Source organism: Eubalaena glacialis, chromosome 6 (genome assembly GCF_028564815.1).
Source record: "Eubalaena glacialis isolate mEubGla1 chromosome 6, mEubGla1.1.hap2.+ XY, whole genome shotgun sequence".
Taxonomy (NCBI): domain Eukaryota; kingdom Metazoa; phylum Chordata; class Mammalia; order Artiodactyla; family Balaenidae; genus Eubalaena; species Eubalaena glacialis.
In genome coordinates, this window is record NC_083721.1 from 56,691,067 (window position 1) to 56,712,600 (window position 21,534).

At 36.1% G+C, this 21,534-nt stretch overlaps 1 protein-coding gene across 1 annotated transcript in view; it reads left to right on the forward strand.

Moving 5' to 3' along the window:
• DZIP3 (DAZ interacting zinc finger protein 3) overlaps window positions 1–21,534 on the forward strand; it is a 106,802-nt gene that overhangs the window by 15,874 nt on the left and 69,394 nt on the right. Inside the window, exons 5-10 of the mRNA XM_061193054.1 lie at window positions 840–920; window positions 2,161–2,285; window positions 12,086–12,200; window positions 17,576–17,695; window positions 19,070–19,171; window positions 20,752–20,844. Of these exons, the coding sequence (XP_061049037.1) occupies window positions 840–920; window positions 2,161–2,285; window positions 12,086–12,200; window positions 17,576–17,695; window positions 19,070–19,171; window positions 20,752–20,844 (636 nt within the window). The remainder of the gene's footprint in view (window positions 1–839; window positions 921–2,160; window positions 2,286–12,085; window positions 12,201–17,575; window positions 17,696–19,069; window positions 19,172–20,751; window positions 20,845–21,534) is intronic.

Consider the following 21,534-nt stretch of genomic DNA (forward strand, 5'->3'; position numbering starts at 1 on the left):
GTTGGCACAAACATTCTAGGAACAGTGAGACACCCCTGTCAGAGAACAGTGGGAACACTCTTGAAATCCAGATTTATAGATACCAGCCGAGGTCAGCCTTGCAAGCAGACCTTTCTAAGGATAGCATTCTCAGGCCAGCTGTGATAAGTTTTTTATGCACAGGTGTGTATAGTTCTGTCCCATTTTATCGCAAGTGTATATGTTTGTAACCACTACTGGAATCAGGATAAAAGAACTATTTCATCACCATGAAAATCTCTTATGCTACCCCTTTATAGTCACATGCACCCTTTACCCTCCTCACTCTCCCTAACCCCTAATCTATTCTCCATCTCTAATTTGGCATAGACCATTTTCAAATGAAGGAAATATTTGTGTTTTAATTTTTCATTAAATAAGTGATAAGCTTTATGTTCATACTGTTATAACAAAACCCACACGTGGACAATAAAAGACTTTGATTTAAGAGATCATTGTATTTTTTAAGCTGGATGGTAGTATTTGTTATTATCTAAAGTGTTCCTATACAAAAATATCATGAGAGAAAGAGAGAATTTTTTGGAAAGTTTTAGTATAACAAATCTTGATGGCATTTGTTTTCATTTTCTTTGATCAAACTCTAATGTTTTATTTTGAGATTATTGACTGTCTTCTGGGTCAAACTATTAAATACATCTAAAATGAATTCTCTGTAGTGATTATTAGATGATTAACAATATAATGATAATTTTAACTATTTTTAATAGTTATTAAATAGGCCTAGGATATTTAATTAAGCTTTCTACACTAAAAAGTAGCATAGTCTAAATAATCAACTAAAGTATATTTTATCTTTTTAGGCACATCAGATTAATATTGGTTATTATTTGACATTACTATTTTTATATGGAGTAGCAGTCACTGAAAGAGGAAAGAAAGAGGTACGTAGCATGTGTTATTTGCACATTATAAATCTCTTCACATACACTGACTTCATTTTAACAAATTAAAGTGTTGATTTTTGACATTCTCTAAAAATTGAAACCACTCTGTGACTTTTCTGTCATATATTGAAAATGTAGAGTAATTATGCTAGAGACTATATTGTGAAACTAAAAATATTGGTAGGGGAAACTTAATGTTAGCTTATAACTTTATTTTATTTATCTTTGAAATACTTATCACTTATATAAAACAGAAAATTGTTTCGCTTCTTTCACTTATATAATAAATTTTAATCCATTTTTTAGTGTAGTTTAATCTCTCTGGTCTTTATCTTACCCTCTTTGTAAAATATGAGTTTTACCTCAAATTCTTTATCAAATAAAGTGAAGTGCAAAAGTAAAAATCGAGGAGGTAAGTAGGTAATTTCTAAGGGTCCTTACAAATTTAAATACTCTTTTTCTTATTTTTAATGATTTCTCAATTGCAGCCTTGATATCTCTTTTTACTTTTTGTATTCCTAAATTTGTACTCTCTACTTGGTTTCATAAATAAATAAATCTGACTTGTTAATTAGGTGAAGTAGAATTTATAAGCACCAAACTGAAAACATTTCCACTTTAAATAATTTCACATAATGCTAATTATTTAGTGTGATGTGCTAGAGAATATTTTAAAATGAGGCCATGCAGCATTTTTTTTTCCCAGGGAGACCTGGGCTACTGTGCCTGTTTTAATAATGATAACTAAAACATTTATTAGAACTGATTCTGTAGTTTACTTCTAAACCTATATTGCTTATGATCAAGGTGGTCATTCCTCAAAAGAGACTATATGTGTGGTCAAAAAGTCACTTATTTCCTATTTGAAAAACTAGGAAGATTTGTGCTCCAATTAGAATGAAAAATTAGGAAGAATTATAAAGAAATATGTTCCCATAGTCATCAGAAGAGCCCTTATTTTGGCTAGTAATATTTGTCAGTTTTAGATATAAAGATTGTTGTTGTTTTAATATTCACTTTGAAACACTGGTTAAAGATCTTTAGTTCTTTTGTAAATAACTAAAGCACTGAGTACATTATTTATGGGATTATATACAGAGATGTATTAGAGATATGAGTAAATGACTGGATCAATATTAAAGCTGCCCTAACTTCTCCAGTTTGGGAAATAACTGTTTATTGTAAAAGGAAAAAAATGACTTTTACGTCAGCCAAACCTAGCTTTATGTTGCTACAGGATTGTATAGAAGCTGAGAATAAATTTCTGGTGATGAAGATGGTGATCCAAGAAAATGAAATTTGTGAAAACTTTATGTCTTTAGTTTATTTTGGACGTGGTTTACTTCGATGTGCTCAGAAGAGGTAAGGATTTTAATTAATGGGTAGATCTTGCCTATCAACATTTAGCATTATGTAATGGGAATAAAGTTTGTACAATATACCAGAGATCATGACATTTGTGCTCTACTGATTCTTTTCTCCATCACTGATTCTATACATAATTTCTTTAATGTACTTGAGAATATTAAGTATCAAACTTAACAGGCCATGGCAATAAAAGGTGGTATAGCATAGGCATTAGGAACATAGGCTTTGGAGTCTGATAGGCCTGGGTTCAAATACATTTTCTACCACTTATCTAATATATGACTCTAGGAAATTTAATGTCGCCAAGCCTTATCTTTGGAACTAATAATAGTGCCCACCTCATAAAGTGATTAACAGTGCCCAGGACACAAAAATGCTATTCTTAATAGATAATTAATGGTTGTAGTTATTAATGTTATCACCACTTGGAATAGGTATTTAAGTTATAAATGAGCTTATAACTCGTTGAAAGGGTCCAAATTCTGAGTCTGGGGGTATTGGGTATTACACACTTAGTGAAATTGTACAGGAGAATGTTAATGGGCCATCTGTTCACTTCCCATATGTAGATCCTTAGCCATTTGTAGCATCATTCATTCATTTTATTTGCTAAACATTTATCATATTTTAGAGACTGCTTTAGGTGTTGGGGATAAAATGGTTTACAAAATAGATAGTTCCTGTCCTCACATAACTGGCAGTATAGTGAACGTTATAGACCTTAATCAAATAATCAGTTATATAAATAATCAATTATGAAATGTGATAAAGTGCTATGAAGGAAAATATAATGAAAAATTAGTCTTTATTGGAACCCCAATGTCTTTCTGGGAATCAGAAGTCTCCTTGAGGAAATAATGTTTGGCTGGGATCTGAAGGGTAAATTAGGGAAAATTTACTTATGCAGATCCTTATGAAGTATTACTGCTGGGCCCAACCATTGAATCCCTAAAAGCATCATTTATATGGTAGTTCCTTGATTCTTTGTAAGGTTGATCTTCTGTCCTCTGGCATGCCTGGTTTTTACTGTCCAGAAGATGTCCCACTTCCTGTTCGTTAGCATGATGTCATCAATGTAGTTGGCCAGTGTGATGTTTTGCAGAATGTCAGGATGATCAGAATCCCCTTAGTGTATATTGTGGAGAGAATTAACATAGCTCTAAGACAAGACAGGCAATCTGTACTGCTGTCCTTTCCTCAGATATGTGAACTACTGTTTATTTTCCTTATTGATGGGCATTGGAAAGAAATCAATTTCCCAAATCATTGACACTAGAAGCCCAGTCGTCTGGCAGAATCATTTACTTTCATCCCTGGCCTATAGAGAACAGCCACCACTGAGCTGCTCAAAGACACTGATGTCCTTCTCACTCTGTATTTCTTTTTTTCTTTTTTTTTTTTTTAACATCTTTATTGGAGTATAATTGCTTTACAATCGTGTGTTAGTTTCTGCTTTATAACAAAATGAATCAGTTATACATATACATATGTTCCCGTATCTCTTCCCTCTTGTATCTCCCTCCCTCCCACCCTCTCTATCCCACGCCTCTAGGTGGTCACAAAGCACCGAGCTGATCTCCCTGTGCTATGTGGCTGCTTCCCACTACCTATCTATTTTACATTTGGTAGCATATGTATGTCCATGCCACTCTCTCACTTTGTCACATCTTACCCTTCCCCCTCCCCATATCCTCAAGTCCATTCTCTAGTAGGTCTGTGTCTTTATTCCCGTCTTGCCACTAGGTTCTTCATGATCTTTCTTTTTTTCCCTTAGATTCCATATATATGTGTTAGCATACTGTATTTGTTTTTCTCTTTCTGACTTACTTCACTCTGTATGACAGACTCTATCTCCATCCACCTCACTACAAATAACTCCATTTCGTTTCTTTTTATGGCTGAGTAATATTCCATTGTATATATGTGCGACATCTTCTTTATCCATTCATCCGATGATGGACATTTAGGTTGCTTCCATGTCCTAGCTATTGTAAACGGAGCTGCAATGAACATTTTGGTACATGACTCTTTTTGAATTATGGTTTTCTCAGGGTATATGCCCAGTAGTGGGATTGCTGGGTCATATGGTAGTTCTATTTTTAGTTTTTTAAGGAACCTCCATACTGTTCTCCATAGTGGCTGTATCAATTTACATTCCCACCAACAGTGCAAGAGGGTTCCCTTTTCTCCACACCCTCTCCAGCATTTATTGTTTCTAGATTTTTTGATGATGGCCATTCTGACCAGTGTGAGATGATATCTCATTGTAGTTTTGATTTGCATTTCTCTAATGATTAATGATGCTGAGCATTCTTTCATGTGTTTGTTGGCAATCTGTATATCTTCTTTGGAGAAATGTCTATTTAGGTCTTCTGCCCATTTTTGGATTGGGTTGTTTGTTTTTTTGTTATTGAGCTGCATGAGCTGCTTGTAAATCTTGGAGATTAATCCTTTGTCAGTTGCTTCATTTGCAAATATTTTCTCCCATTCTGAGGGTTGTCTTTTTCTCTTGTTTATGGTTTCCTTTGCTGTGCAAAAGCTTTTGAGTTTCATTAGGTCCCATTTGTTTATTTTTGATTTTATTTCCATTTCTCTAGGAGGTGTGTCAAAAAGGATCTTGCTGTGGTTTATGTCATAGAGTGTTCTGCCTATGTTTTCGTCTAAGAATTTTATAGTGTCTGGCCTTATATTTAGGTCTTTAATCCATTTTGAGTTTATTTTTATGTATGGTGTTAGGGAGTGTTCTAATTTCATTCTTTTACATGTAGCTGTCCAGTTTTCCCAGCACCACTTATTGAAGAGGCTGTCTTTTCTCCACTGTATATGCTTGCCTCCTTTATCAAAGATAAGGTGACCATATGTGCGTGGGTTTATCTCTGGGCTTTCTATCCTGTTCCATTGATCTATGTTTCTGTTTTAGTGCCAGTACCATACTGTCTTGATTACTGTAGCTTTGTAGTATAGTCTGAAGTCAGGGAGCCTGATTCCTCCAGCTCCATTTTTCGTTCTCAAGATTGCTTTGGCTATTCGGGGTCTTTTGTGTTTCCATACAAATTGTGAAATTTTTTGTTCTAGTTCTGTGAAAAATGCCAGTGGTAGTTTGATAGGGATTGCATTGAATCTGTAGATTGCTTTGGGTAGTAGAGTCATTTTCACAATGTTGATTCTTCCAGTCCAAGAACATGGTATATCTCTCCATCTATTTGTATCATCTTTAATTTCTTTCATCAGTGTCTTATAGTTTTCTGCATACAGGTCTTTTGTCTCCTTAGGTAGGTGTATTCCTAGATATTTTATTCTTTTTGTTGCAGTGGTAAATGGGAGTGTTTTCTTAATTTCACTTTCAGATTTTTCATCATCAGTGTATAAGAATGCAAGAATTTCTGTGCATTAATTTTGTATCCTGCTACTTTACCAAATTCATTGATTAGCTCTAGTAGTTTTCTGGTAGCATCTTTAGGATTCTCTATGTATAGTATCATGTCATCTGCAAACAGTGACAGCTTTACTTCTTCTTTTCCGATTTGGATTCCTTTTATTTCTTTTTCTTCTCTGATTGCTGTGGCTAACACTTCCAAAACTATGTTGAATAATAGTGGTGAGAGTGGGCAACCTTGTCTTGTTCCTGATCTTAGTGGAAATGGTTTCAGTTTTTCACCATTGAGGATGATGTTGGCTGTGGGTTTGTCATATATAGCCTTTATTATGTTGAGGAAAGTTTCCTCTATGCCTACTTTCTGCAGGGCTTTTATCATAAATGGGTGTTGAATTTTGTCGAAAGCTTTCTCTGCATCGATTGAGATGATCATATGGTTTTTCTCCTTCAATTTGTTAATATGATGTATCACGTTGATTGATTTGCGTATATTGAAGAATCCTTGCATTCCTGGAATAAACCCCACTTGATCATGGTGTATGATCCTTTTAGTGTGCTGTTGGATTCTGTTTGCTAGTATTTTGTTGAGGATTTTTGCATCTATGTTCATCAGTGATATTGGCCTGTAGTTTTCTTTCTTTGTGACATCTTTGTCTGGTTTTGGTATTGGGGTGATGGTGGCCTCATAGAATGAGTTGGGGAGTGTTCCTCCCTCTGCAATATTTTGGAAGAGTTTGAGAAGGATAGGTGTTAGCTCTTCTCTAAATGTTTGATGGAATTTGCCTGTGAAGCCATCTGGTCCTGGGCTTTTGTGTGTTGGAAGATTTTTAATCACAGTTTCAATTTCAGTGCTTGTGATTGGTCTGTTCATATTTTCTATTTCTTCTGGTTCGGTCTCGGCAGGTTGTGCATTTCTAAGAATTTGTCCATTTCTCCAGTTTGTCCATTTTATTGGCATAGAGTTGCTTGTAGTAATCTCTCATGATCGTTTGTATTTCTGCAGTGTCAGTTGTTACTTCTCCTTTTTCATTTCTAATTCTATTGATTTGAGTCTTCTCCCTTTTTTTCTTGATGAGTCTGGCTAATGGTTTATCAATTTTGTTTGTCTTCTCAAAGAACCATCTTTTAGTTTCATTGATCTTTGCTATTGTTTCCTTCATTTCTTTTTCATTTATTTCTGATCTGATCTTTATGATTTCTTTCCTTCTGCTAACTTTGGGGGTTTTTTGTTCTTCTTTCTCTAATTGCTTTTGGTGCAAGGTTAGGTTGTTTATTCGAGATGTTTCCTGTTTCTTGAGATAGGCTTGTATTGCTATAAACTTCCCTCTTAGAACTGCTTTAGCTGCATCCCATAGGTTTTGGGTCGTCGTGTCTCTATTGTCATTTGTTTCTAGGTATTTTTTGATTTCCCCTTTGATTTCTTCAGTGATCACTTCGTTATTAAGTAGTGTATTGTGTAGCCTCCATGTGTTTGTATTTTTTACAGATCTTTTCCTGTAATTCATATCTAGTCTCATAGCGTTGTGGTCAGATAAGATACTTGATACGATTTCAATTTTCTTAAATTTACCAAGGCTTGATTTGTGACCCAAGATATGATCTATCCTGGAGAATGTTCCATGAGCACTTGAGAAAAATGTGTATTCTGTTGTTTTTGGGTGGAATGTCCTATAAATATCAATTAAGTCCATCTTGTTTAATGTATCATTTAAAGCTTGTGTTTCCTGATTTATTTTCATTTTGGATGATCTGTCCATTGGTGAAAGTGGGGTGTTAACGTCTCCTACTATGATTGTGTTACTGTTGATTTCCCCTTTTATGGCTGTTAGTATTTGCCTTATGTATTGAGGTGCTCCTATGTTGGGTGCATAAATATTTACAATTGTTATATCTTCTTCTTGAATCGATCCCTTGATCATTATATAGTGTCCTTCTTTGTCTCTTGTAATAGTCTTTATTTTAAAGTCTATTTTGTCTGATATGAGAATTGCTACTCCAGCTTTCTTTTGATTTCCATTTGCATGGAATATCTTTTTCCATCCCCTCACTTTCAGTCTGGATGTGTCCCTAGGTCTGAAGTGGGTCTCTTGTAGACAGCATATATATGGGTCTTGTTTTTGTATGCATTCAGCCAGTCTGTGTCTTTTGGTGGGAGCATTTAATGCATTTACATTTAAGGTAATTATCGATTTGTATGTTCCTATTCCCATTTTCTTAAATGTTTTGGGTTTGTTATTGTAGGTGTTTTCCTTCTCTTGTGTTTCTTGCCTAGAGAAGTTCCTTTAGCATTTGTTGTAAAGCTGGTTTGGTGGTGCTGAACTCTCTCAGCTTTTGCTTGTCTGTAAAGGTTTTAATTTCTCCATCAAATCTGAATGAGATCCTTGCTGGGTACAGTAATCTTGGTTGCAGGTTTTTCTCCTTCATCACTTTAAATATGTTCTGCCACTCCCTTCTGGCTTGCAGAGTTTCTGCTGAAAGATCAGCTGTTAACCTTATGGGGATTCCCTTGTGTGTTATTTGTTGTTTTTCCCTTGCTGCTTTTAATATGTTTTCTTTGTACTTAATTTTTGATAGTTTGATTAATATGTGTCTTGGCGTGTTTCTCCTTGGGTTTATCCTGTATGGGACTCTCTGTGCTTCCAGGACTTGATTAACTATTTCCTTTCCCATATTAGGGAAGTTTTCAACTATAATCTCTTCAAATATTTTCTCAGTCCCTTTCTTTTTCTCTTCTTCTTCTGGGACCCCTATAATTCAAATATTGGTGTGTTTAATGTTGTCCCAGAGGTCTCTGAGACTGTCCTCAGTTCTTTTCATTCTTTTTTCTTTATTCTGCTCTGCAGTAGTTATTTCCACTATTTTATCTTCCAGGTCACTTATCCGTTCTTCCGCCTCAGTTATTCTGCTATTGATCCCTTCTAGAGTATTTTTAATTTCATTTATTGTGTTTTTCATCATTGCTTGGTTCCTCTTTAGTTCTTCTAGGTCCTTGTTAAATGTTTCTTGCATTTTGTCTATTCTATTTCCAAGATTTTGGATCATCTTTACTATCATTATTCTGAATTCTTTTTCAGGTAGACTGCCTATTTCCTCTTCATTTGTTCGGTCTGGTATGTTTTTACCTTGCTCCATCTGCTGTGTGTTTTTCTGTCTTCCCATTTTGCTTATCTTACTGTGTTTGGGGTCTCCTTTTTGCAGGTTGCAGGTTCGTAGTTCCTGTTGTTTTTGGTATCTGTCCCCAGTGGCTAAGGTTGGTTCAGTGGGTTGTGTAGGCTTCCTGGTGGAGGGGACTAGTGCCTGTGTTCTGGTGGATGAGGCTGGATCTTGTCTTTCTGGTGGGCAGGTCTACGTCTGGTGGTGTGTTTTGGGGTGTCTTTGAACTTAGTATGATTTTAGGCAGTGTCTCTGCTAATGGGTGGGGTTGTGTTCCTGTCTTGCTAGTTGTTTGGCATAGGGTGTCTAGCACTGTAGCTTGCTGGTCGTTGAGTGAAGCTGGGTCTTGGTGTTGAGATGGAGATCTCTGGGAGATTTTCGTCATTTGGTATTACATGGAGCTGGGAGGTCTCTTGTGGACCAGTGTCCTGAAGTTGGCTCTCCCACCTCAGAGGCACAGCCCTGATGCCTGGCTGGAGCACCAAGAGCCTTTCATCCACACGGCTCAGAATAAAGGGAGAAAAAATAGAAAAAAAGAAAGAGGATAAAATAAAATAAAATAAAATAAAATAAAGATAAAATAAAATAAAGTTATTAAAATAAAAAAAGAAAAAATAATTATTAAGAAAAAAAGAAAAAAAAATTTTTTAAGTAAAAAAAAAAAAAAACAGACGGACAGAACCCTAGGACAAATGGTGAAAGCAAAGCTATACAGACAAAATCTCACACAGAAGCATACACATACACACTCACAAAAAGAGGAAAATGGGAAAAAATAGTATATCTTGCTCCCAAAGTCCACCTCCTCAATTTGGGATGATTTGTTGTCTATTCAGGTATTCCACAGATGGAGGTACATCAAGTTATTTGTGGAGCTTTAATCCGCTGCTTCTGAGGCTGCTGGGAGAAATTTCCCTTTCTCTTCTTTGTTTGCACAGCTCCCTGGTTTCAGCTTTGGATTTGGACCCGCCTCTGCGTGTAGGTCCCCTGAGGGCATCTGTTCTTCGCTCAAACAGGACGGGGTTAAAGGAGCAGCTGCTTTGGGGGCTCTGGCTCACTCAGTCCGGGGGGAGGGAAGGGTACGGATGCGGGGCGAGCCTGCGGCGGCAGAGGCCAGCATGACGTTGCAGCAGCCTGAGGCGCGCAGTGCGTTCTCCCAGGGAAGTTGTCCCTGGATCACGGGACCCTGGCAGTGGCGGGCTGCACAGGCTCCCGGGAGGGGGGGTGTGGATAGTGACCTTTGCTTGCACACAGGCTTCTTGGTGGCTGCAGCAGCAGCCTTAGCGTTTCATGCCCATCTCTGGGGTTCGCGCTGATAGCCGCGGCACGCGCCCGTCTCTGGAGCTCATTTAGGCGGCGCTCTGAATCCCCTCTCCTCACGCACCGCAAAACAAAGAGGCAAGAAAAAGTCTCTTGCCTGTTGGGCAGCTCCAGACCTTTTCCCGGACTCCCTCCCGGCTAGCTGTGGTGCGCTAACCCCTTTAGGCTGTGTTCACGCAGCCAACCCCAGTCCTCTCCCTGCGATCCGACCGAGCCTCAGCTCTCAGCCCCCGCCCGCTGCGGCGGGTGAGCAGACAAGCCTCTTGGGCTGGTGAGTGCTGGTCAGCATGGATCCTGTGTGTGGGAATCTCTCCGCTTTGCCCTCCGCACCCCTGTTGCTGCGCTCTCCTCCGTGGCTCCGAAGCTTCCCCCCTCTGCCACCCGCAGTCTCCGCCCGCGAAGGGGCTTCCTAGTGTGTGGAAGCCTTTCCTCCTTCACAGCTCCCTCCCAGAGGTGCAGGTCCTATCCCTATTCTTTTGTCTCTGTTGTTTCTTTTTTCTTTTGCCCTACCCAGGTACGTGGGGAGTTTCTTGCCTTTTGGGAGGTCTGACGTCTTCTGCCAGCGTTCAGTGGGTGTTCTATAGGAGCAGTTCCACGTGTAGATGTATTTCTGATGTATCTGTGGGGAGAAAGGTGATCTCCGCATCTTACTCTTCCTCCATCTTCTCCTCGTCCCTGTATTTCTTACTACATTAATGGATGGAATGTCTTCTGGGCCTTTCTAGGGAACATTGTCTAGTGATGGATTCTATGGTCTTATGCAGTAAGTCCATTCTAACATCTTTACCTCCCTGAGCTTTCTTTTAATCCTCTGCCAAGAAATTTTCAACATTTCCACCTCAATTACTAGAGGCCATTGTGGTTTCCAAGCTTCAAGTAGCCTTCTCAGCAGCATGTTAGGACTGGCTTCGGGTGTCCTTGCTAGGAAAGTAAATGCTGAATTATGGAAGAGTTCCCCCATATCAATATATATTTCCCTGTCAAGCTATATATTTGACCATTGGTTCAGCACTCTTAAGATCCACTCCCGGACATAGTACATCCACTTCCTGCCAGTACATAGTAGTCAAGTTCTACAATGCTTATGGTGAATAAGCTTTTTCTTCCTCTGTTTTCCCACTTGGGCTTTGCTTATACTTGATCCTAGATTTTTTTGTCTGTAGGCAATGAGCAGATATGAGAGGATTTTGAGAAGGAAGAGTATCATCTTTTGAGACATGTACCTCAGATCATATTTTTGCATGGTCTACTTGTTCCCTATCAGAGTCCTGATAGTACAGTAGTTCTGTTGAGGCTATGCTTTTGGTTTTTGCTGTTGTTCTACTCTTGTGATTAAATACTGGGCCTCATTTTCAGCATGGTCTGCCTTTATGTTTAGAGTTGGTCAAGGTTTTTGAAACGTTACCAAAGCGGCCTTTTAACTTTCACGGAGTATCCTTAGTTGATAGTAGTAGTCCTGTTGAGGCTGTGTATTTGGTTTCTTTTGCAGTTTGTTCCACTTTGTGATTAAATCTGGGCCTGATTTTCAGCACAGGTTATCTTTATGTCTGTAGGAGATGAGGGTCTCTTTAAATGGTGCCCTCAGAGGCCTCTGTCTTTCATTGTGTCCGGAGTCAATAGTTGGCTGACCTGTGCCATTTTCTTTCTTCAAGGCTTCCAAGACAGTAAAAAAAAAGCCAACCAACTCTACAGTCGCTTTAATTACCATGGCCCCCATAATGTTCAAGCTTGAGCTACTACATAATCTATTGCCTCCCCTTCCACCTGTATTTCATCCCAATCTACCACAGGTGAGAGTCCTAGTGTTTGTATTTCTATAGCATGCCAGAGGTTATCACCATCCTACTTACCACACACAAAAAAAAGGGTCGCTTGTTGTCTAATTGGTAAACTGTCTACTTACAGAGTCCTGTTCAAACTAACCCTATTTTAAAATGCCTTGCAGATATAATGCAGGACTGCTAGAATTTCATAAAAGCTTACAAGAAACAGGAGATACAGATGATCATTGGTTTGACATAGATCCTATGGAAGATGAAGATTTACCTACAACTTTTAAAGTAAGAAATTATTTAAGAATAACATTTCATCTGTGGCTAATCAGAATCATCTTTGATAAACTGCAGTTTATGTTAACTGTGTCATTCTATAGCAAACACATTCTTTTGTTGGGCATTAGCTTTTTGTATGAGAAACAACCTTGATTCCATTATCTAGTGCAGAATGTTAGTATGATTCAACAAGTAGAGAGAAATGAGGTGGATGTGTTAGCATTTCCAAATAACAAGATTAAAAGCTGTACTAGTTCAGTACTTCACATGGCTACAGCTAAATGTAATAGTTAACTTCTTTTTTCTAACTATATTTACCATTATTTTGCTGTTGATTTAAATTTTAAAAGTACTAAATGCTTACATCAAAAAACTTGAAAAATGTAAAAATGCCAAAGATAAAAGTAAAATTCATCCATATATTTCTTCAAATGGAGAAACCATTGTTAGTATTTTCATTTATATCTTTCCATACACACATGTATAAACACTCTTTACCTTTTATTTTTAGTAAATTGGTGTGATGTTATACACATTGATTTATAGTATGAAAATATATATTATTGTGAATTTCCCAGCAAGTAGATTATTATATAGTATAATTTTTTCATAGTCCATCTTAAACTGTGCTTTTAATTTGCTTAACCAATTCCCTGCTATTGAAGATTTAGTTTATCCTAAGCATTCTAGTTTTTCACTATTATGGAAAGTGATCTTTTTGTATTTCTCACATCATTCCCTTAGTATAAATTTCTAAAGGTGGAATTGTGAAGTGTTTATACACTTGTACAGTTATTCATGTATGTTTCCACATTTACTCCCAGAAAGTGTGTAACCAGTTTATATTCTTAAGACAGCCTATGAGAGTTTCCATTTCCCCACACCCTCTGGATATTTTTTACCTTTTGGGTAATTTTTACTCATCTGATAAGCCATGTTGGTCACTTTTTATTTGTTTAATATGAAAATAGCTACACTCGGCTTCTTTTGGTTAGCGTTTGAATGACATATCTTCTTCCAAACTTTTACTTTAAACCTTTCTGGATCCTTATATTTTAGCTGACTTTAAGGCCAAATGCATTCCTCAAAATAAAGAGGGATGTTTTATAAAAATAAAAAATTCAGTTTTCTAGGAAGCTATAACAACTCAAAGTTTGTATATACCTAATAATATAGGCTCAAAATTCCTGGGACAAAAACTGGTAGAACTAAAAGGAGAAATAGAAGACTTCCCAGTCACAGTGGAATATTTTAATGTACCTCTCTCAGTAATCAATAGAATAAGCAGGCAGTCTTTGGTGTTGGCCAGGATAATAATATGACTTTTAACTTTGACCTAATAAAGTAGTAATTTTATACATTTTTGAAAAATATTGAATTTCTGTGTTTACCTGAAGCAGCCTCTACCTGGTCTTGGTTGTTTTTCTTTTTTTCCTTCTCCTTCTAAAATATTTTTATTTCTTATCCAAACTTTCTTATTTTTATTTTATGCAAAGTAATACATGTATGCAGTTTGTCAAGTAATATTAAAAGGCTTAAAAATTAACGGTCTGTGGTTCATCATCTCTAATTGTAGTTCCTGACTATGGGTAACTTCTTCCAACCCTCTAGGCATTTTCCTTTGATATTTACTTGTATTTTTAAAAAGCTATACTGCTATTTAAAAAATTTCTCCATCTTAGATATTATCTTTTGACTTTCCACTGTGGAAGAGGAGGGTTTAGTAGCTTCCTTATACATCTCCTTCACACAACACACTTTACTTCCCCATCCTACTAATAGTTATAAGTTTTTATTAAATTGGCCTTAGGGTTTCCCTTTACTCTATTCCTGGGAATACCCTCACCCCTTTCCTTTGTAGATCCTCTATTTCTTGGATCTCAAGTTTTCCTCTTTCTAGGTATAATCCCTTGTTTTGGTGGTGCAACTCATCCAGCAGCTTCCTGGAAAAGGGTACTTGCTTGGGAGATACATTTTTTGAGATCTTTCAAGTCTCAAAATAATTTCTCTTTGTACACTTTATTTATATCTTGCCTGGGCATAAAATTGTAGGTTGAAAATCATTTTCCTTCAATTTTTAAAATTGTGTTTCTGTTATCTTTAACTTCCAACAGTAGTATTTTTGAGAAATTTGATGTTCTGATTATCAATCTTTTGTTATAACCTATTTTTTTTTTCTGGGAATTTTTAGGATATTCTGTATATTCCTAGTGTTCTGAACTTAACGTTTTTTGGTTCTGGGACATTTTCTTTTTTTATTTATTTGATGATTTCTTCTTCATTTTCTCTTTTCTTTTTGAAATGTCTTTTATTCAGATACTTGACATCCTGGACTGAATTTCTGGTTTTCTTATTTCTTTGCTAATTTTTTTTTTTGTCTTTTCTTTTTTAAATATTTATTTATTTATTTGGCTGTGCCTGGTCTTCCGCGGCATGTGGGATCTTTAGTTGCAGCATATGGGATCTAGTTCCCAGACCAGGGATCAAACCAGGGCCCCCTGCATTGGGAGCATGCAGTCTTAACCACTGGACCACCAGGGAAGTCCCTAATTTTTGTTCTACTTTCTAGGAGATTTTCTTCATCTTTTTTGCATAGAGCTAATATTCAGCCAGTATACACTAGTGCTATCATATTAGTTTTTATAATGTTAAAATATTTCCATATTGCTTGGAAAATAGTGGCTGCTTCAAAAATAGTTGGGTAACCAGCCACCATTCCAGATGCCCTGGACTCTCCTCCAGCCCTCTCTCTCCATACTTCTTAAGTTAAAATCCAATAACTAAAGGTTTAATGCCCAGTAGAGCAGAGTGCTTCCATGATCGTGCTCTGGCTCTAGGCCAGCATGTTCTTAATCTGTTATAAGCGGTGCCTATGCCTGTCAGCCCACCAAAAGTCCTACTTCCCAAACATTGTGATTAGTTTTTCTTTAAGAAAACTTAGAGGGCTGGCCTGTACCCCTTTATCTGGCACTGAGGAGTTCCAGGTGAGTACCACCAGAGGCCTGCCCTGCCCCAGTTGCTCCTATCCTCATGTGTCTCCTTAGATGAACTCACCCTGTTGTGGGGGAGATTGTACTCCTAGATTTGCTGGCACCCTAGCAGGGGAGTGTCCCTTCATATTGTTATTATTTTCAACATTACCCTTGTTTCTATCCTTCTATTGAATTTTTGATTTCAATGATTATTTCAGCTATCATCTACCAAGAGTTTTCTTGTTGTTATGAATGTTACTTTTTTTCAAAAAAAAATAATATCCTGTCCTTTTTTCATGAATTTTAGAGGTAAATGTTAAAGGTAATGTTAGCTAGATCATGTAAGGCTTCATAAACCAAGTAAGGAGCTCAGACTGTATCTTGAGGGTCATGTGAAACCCCTCAAAACTTTTAAACAGTGGGGTGTTATAATCAAATTATAGTAAAATATGACTTATAGAATTTAAGACTTTGTAGAGTTTCAGTATTTATGGTAAGGGAGGAGTTCAGAAAGTAAAAAAATATTAATAAAATAGTTACAAATTGTAGTTAGTGTTCTAAAGAAAAACAAGGGACTGGGACAGAGAAAATGGATAACACACAGACATACACTTGTATACCTGCATATATCTATATTTGTCTATATGTATATATGCATAAATGTGTATGTGTATCTATGTGTAGTGGTTAGAAAAGGCCTCTCTGGGGGGTGATATTTAAGTTGGAAGCAGAAGGTTGAGAATGGAACTAGCTCTGTAAAGAGTTGGGTAAGAGCATTCTAGGTAAACAGAATTGAATGTGGAAAGGCCCTCAGGCCTTGAAGGGCAAATTTGAGGAACTGAAAATATAAAATCATGAATTTTATAGTGAGTGAGGCTAGAGATGAATGTGAAGAGATGGACCAGAGATGGCTAGGTGTACTGGGTTCAGATTCTGCAGATTCTGCAGGACCTTGCAGTCAGTCTTGGTAAGGGTTCTGGATTTTGTTTTAGGTAGTGGGAAGCCATTGAAGAGTTTTAAGCAAGGAACTGACAATGATCTTTTGTTTTTTTGCAGAGAGTGCTTTGAACACAGTAGGCAAGGAAGAGGCGGACCAGTTAGGCAGTTGTTATAGTCAGTAATGTAGGTAAGACATAGAGTGGTAGCAATGGAGAGAGAATTAGAAAAATTTGCAGTATATTCTGGGAGAAGACTCAACAGTACTTGCTAATATATTGCATGTAAAGGGTGATGGAATAATTATACAATGGATGACTTCAAGACTACTGGCTTGAACCTACATAGATTGTGGTAGATGAAATTGATGTAAGTCCCATAAGGACTAAGTGTTAACCTGCTAAGTTCACTGCTGTATCCTTAACATCCCTTAACATTCATAACAACCTGGCCCATAACAGACACTCAGTAAATATTTATTGAATGAGTGAATATCAGTGACTGAGGCAGAAGATGAGGAGTAAGGAACAAGGAACAGATTTTGTTAGGAGACTCACAGATCAGTATTGAACTGTTAAGTGTCAGATATGTGAAACCACAGTAGTTATATACCTACTATGAGTCCTATCCCTTTGTTTTCAGCATCTCCACTTGACTATTGGTTATCCTCGCAGGATATACTACTTTCATATTGATAGGTCCTTGAACGCTGCTTCTTTATTTCTCTCTTGATACTTAAAATTTTCTAGTCAACTTGGTCAAAACATTTTTATTCCTCATAAAATTCTGAATGCCATTAAACAAATGTTATGAATGCCGACTTGATTTGTAAAATAGTCTGTAGAGGCTTATTTTATCATGTCTTATACCCTCAATATATATGGGTATGTTCCTCTAAGGGACAGTATTAAGGACCTGTTTAACTTAGACTTGATAATGTGTTTCACAAACCTTTAACTAGCATTTTAAAATATGGAAATTGCATTCCAAGTTGTAACTCTGAACACTGGAAACATACTTCTGTACCCTGCCTTTGCCCCTTCTGGCTGAGCAGCCTGTTGCACCACTACAGTAGTTCCACTGCCAACATGGTGTCTTGGGGGCCAGTTCTAGCAAGGACTCTCTTGGGTTTCCAATGATTTGTTGTCTCTCTGTATTTATATCAGAGCAAGTAATTCTTGTTAGGAACATGCTAGGTGTTATGAGTTAGAATGAAGAGTAGACATATAGCTTTGAACATAGACTTTTCTCCTTTCTCCATGTTTGTATTCAATAAGAAGTGTAGTATTTCTTATTTAGGGCCTTTCTATGTATTGTTTACTTTGAATGAGGGAAATAGGTTCTATAACTATTTTAAAAAAATATATACAACACCTTCAAAAAGGATATGAAATGGACATATAACTTAAGGTAAGATAAGTGTTGTAGTCTTTTTATTACTGATTCATGAGATTTATTTTTATTTTTAAAATTTAGGACCTTCTTAACAATTTCATCAAGACAACTGAGGGTAATATAATGAAGCAGACCATTTGCAGTTATCTAGATTGTGAGCGATCTTGTGAAGCTGACATTTTAAAGAACACCAATTATAAGGTACTATAATTACCAATTAACTGAGTATTTTAAAAATGTGATTGTAAAGTTAAACTTAGATAAAAATTAATATATTATCATGCATCAAAATATTGTTTAAAAAGTACTTAGTTTAATTACAGTGATAATGCAGTTGAGAAGTTGTTTGAATGTCTCAGAGCTTACATTCATTGTGATCAGGAAATATTTATATCCTTTGAGTCAGTAAAAGACTGAATTGGCTTTGCTAGGGTTTTTGTAATATTCACAAGTTTCTGAAGTTATAATAAATATTCTTGTAATCATATAATGGAAATTATCTAAAATATTCTTTATAGTTAGAAATGTTACAGGTTGAGAATATTAGCATTTGACTAAGGAGAAAGGTTGTCACTCCTCAAGAATTATGTTACTAAGTAAGGATCATTATTTCTTCTATGGGCCTTGGGTGGGACACACACACATATAACCAGCCTTGATTTGAAGAAATTCAACAATCAAAGTACTTCAAGTCTAGTTCTCCCTGGATCTATCAGAATAAAACTGTGGAAAATCACAAGATAGGCTGAGATGTGATCATCAGTGTAAATCTGACTACTTCTACAAGATTGGAAATCTGAGTTGAAAAGCATGATGTATAGAGCAAATGGCGTAGATGGGAAGGAGGAGAAAGCCAAGATCTATTCATTAGGGTAAGATGGGTATTGGGAAGTGTAGGCCTGGTGAAGTGCAGTGCTCGGGGCAGGTCAGGGTCAGTCCTGGTTTCGGTGACACGGTGATATGGTCCTGTGGTTTCCCAGGGAGGCATGAGGGTTCCAGCCAAATGGATAGCATGTAGCAGCAGGAAGTCTTGGCCACAAAATTTAGATTCTTGTCATCTAAGCAGTGCACCTATTTAAAGGAAGCAGGACTGTGGTTCCCAGGGAGGGCACACTAGGAAAGACAAGAAATCTATACCTTGGGATAATGCAGTAGCTCAGGAGCCATTTCTCACCAAGATAGCAATCTAAGGTCTGGTGATTGGTGACAAAGAAGTTTTGGGGAATAATGGTATGGAATTGGGGCTGAAAGAAAAGAGAAATATAAAAGTTGAGGTGAAGTGGGGCAGACAGCATGTTCATCTACAAAGGTCACTCACCAATTTTCTGATATTTTTTTGTATACAGCATATGGAAAATATTACATTAACTTATTCAAATTATTGCCTATTTTTTTGTCTTTAGTGATATAAAAATGACTTGTATAGTTCTTTGATTACCAGTGATCTGTTGATAAATTTTCAATGCCATCGAAAGCTCATCTAGTTATAGAATAATTTAAAAAATGACTTAAGGTGGTATTTTCTATATCTACATGGATTATTATTTCTTATCAGCTGCTTTTATTCTTTTCCAGGGATTTTTTCAGTTAATGTGCAGTAAAAGCTGTTGTGTTTACTTCCATAAAATTTGTTGGAAAAAGTTCAAGAATTTAAAATATCCAGGTGAAAATGATCAGGTATATTTGTTCTTCCTTAAAAACTTTACTACAGCATATCCTCCTCTACTCTTTCCTCTATTTTCCCTCTTTCCTCTTCATTTCTTCCTGATCACATCCTTCCTCCTCTTTTTTTCTCCCTTCATTTTTTTTTTCCTATTCTCTCTGATGCTTTTCTCCTCACTATTGGTTCATCATCACCATTTATTAAACAGGTCTTTGTAGGAAATACTTTGCTAGTTGCTTTGCTTATTGATTTCTATTAATTTGTTCTCTTCCCTTCAGAAGTTTATATTCTTAAGAATAGAAATATTGTGACGTATATTCACATAAAGGACATAAATAGAATCACTTAATAAAAAGAAAGGACAACTATATAATTTTAAGGATAGTTTCTATTTTAAGGGTAGAGAACAGTGATAAATTTATAGTCTTCAAAAATATACTTGTATTATTTGGAATTCCCTGGCAGTCCAGTGGTTAGGGCTTAGCGCTTTCACTGCTGGGGCCGGCATTAGATCCCTGGTCAGGGAACTAAGATCCCTCAAGCCATGCAGCACGGCCAATAAAACAAACAAACAAACAAACAAAACAGCAAAAAACAAAGCAAAACAAAACAACCCAAAATATATTTGTATTATTTATATTTGCCTAAAGTCATATAACTAAATTGAATTCTTTGCCGCTAAAATTAAAGCAGAAATCGAAAGCCCAATTCTATATTAATTACTCTTTAATGAGGTAATGGCCATAAGTTGGGTCTATAATGTTTGGTTCTAGAGTGTTTACATTGTGCAAACAGCAGAAAACACTTACAAAGGAATTGTGGTGGAACAGAAAGAGCACTGTATATGAAGTTGAGAGTTCTGAGTTCAAGTCCAGATTGAGCCACTTACTAGTTTTCTTTGCACTAGGCTGAAACTCATTTTTCTAAGCCATATAGTGAGGATAGTAATACCTACTTTATAAGTTTGTTATGAGGATTAACAGGTAAAACAGATAAACTTGCATTGTACATTGTAAAAATCATTATATAAAGCATTATTATTCATTTTTTAAGCAGTGTGTAAATACTTTTCACTTTCTTTGATTATTAGGGCAATCCATTTTGCTCAACTTTAGAAAGAGATGTAAAAGAAAACTAAGTAACTTAGCCAGAGGAAATAACAAGGTCAGAATCAGAAAAAGGGCTCAAATTCGTTTTCCCTGGAATCCTCATATATCTAATAGAAATTCAGTATTCCTTTTTGCACTTACTTAATTAGTATATTTTACTTGAAGTTGCTTTTATTGGGGGCAGCAAATACATTTTAGTTTGTAATATAACTATTTGAAGATTTTGCAGTAGAAATGATGAGAGAGAAAAGTGTAGTCATAAATTTTAAATAAGAAATCCATTGGTATAAGAAATGGACTATCTTTGAACAGCTAACTCTCAAATGTTTATTCACATCTTTTGTTTTACCGTCTAGCAACATCTGCTTCTAACTTTATTTAAATATAATCAGTCTTGCACATCAGCGGGTTTTTTCTATTTTTATTGTTTGTATTATTTTTTTCTATTGATAACTTATTGTTTTTTTTTCTATTGATAACTTTAGAGTTTTAGTGGGAAAAAATGTTTGAAGGAAGGATGTACAGGTGACATGGTAAGGATGCTGCAATGTGAGGTACCTGGGATTGTCAAAATTTTGGTGAGTATCTTTCTCTTATTTTTTTGCTTTCCTTCACTGGAATGATGTTTTTGACTTCAAACAGATTTGGGAATTGTAGTAATAGTATTCTAGCCATATTCTCTTTGATGGGACTAAGCTCTCTAACCTTTTTATTGCATTGATTTCTCCAAAGTAGTATTTAAGTGGTACTTAAGAATAAGAAAATTTAAAAAATAAAGACACACACACATACACACACAGAAACAGAAACGGACAAAGCAGGCCATGGCTGTAGCGATGAGGAAAAGTCTTTATCATGAACAAAGGATGATAATCTAATTCTCTTCCACCTATGGTTAAAAATAATTTTAGATTGTCTGAACCCTTTTTTAGTCTCTAAGCATCTTCCTATAAAAATATCTATAGAACATCTCATAGAGTAGCTGTTACATAAAATGCACTTAAATGGTATCCATTTAATTTTTTTAATTAATGAAATATCTTGTTGAATTTTCAGTTAATTAGTAAACAGACCAAAATTATAAATAGGAATATGTATATTTTTTAATGTTTAGTATGGTCTTCTTGTATTTTAGATTTGACATTTAAATCCTATAGTGATATAAAGTAGAACTAGTTTTTAAGACCAACTCTAGTTTGTTATTTGATTAAGATTGTTTATAGCTTGTTTCTTCTGTTTTATTTGTTTTATATTCACTATAGCTTCGT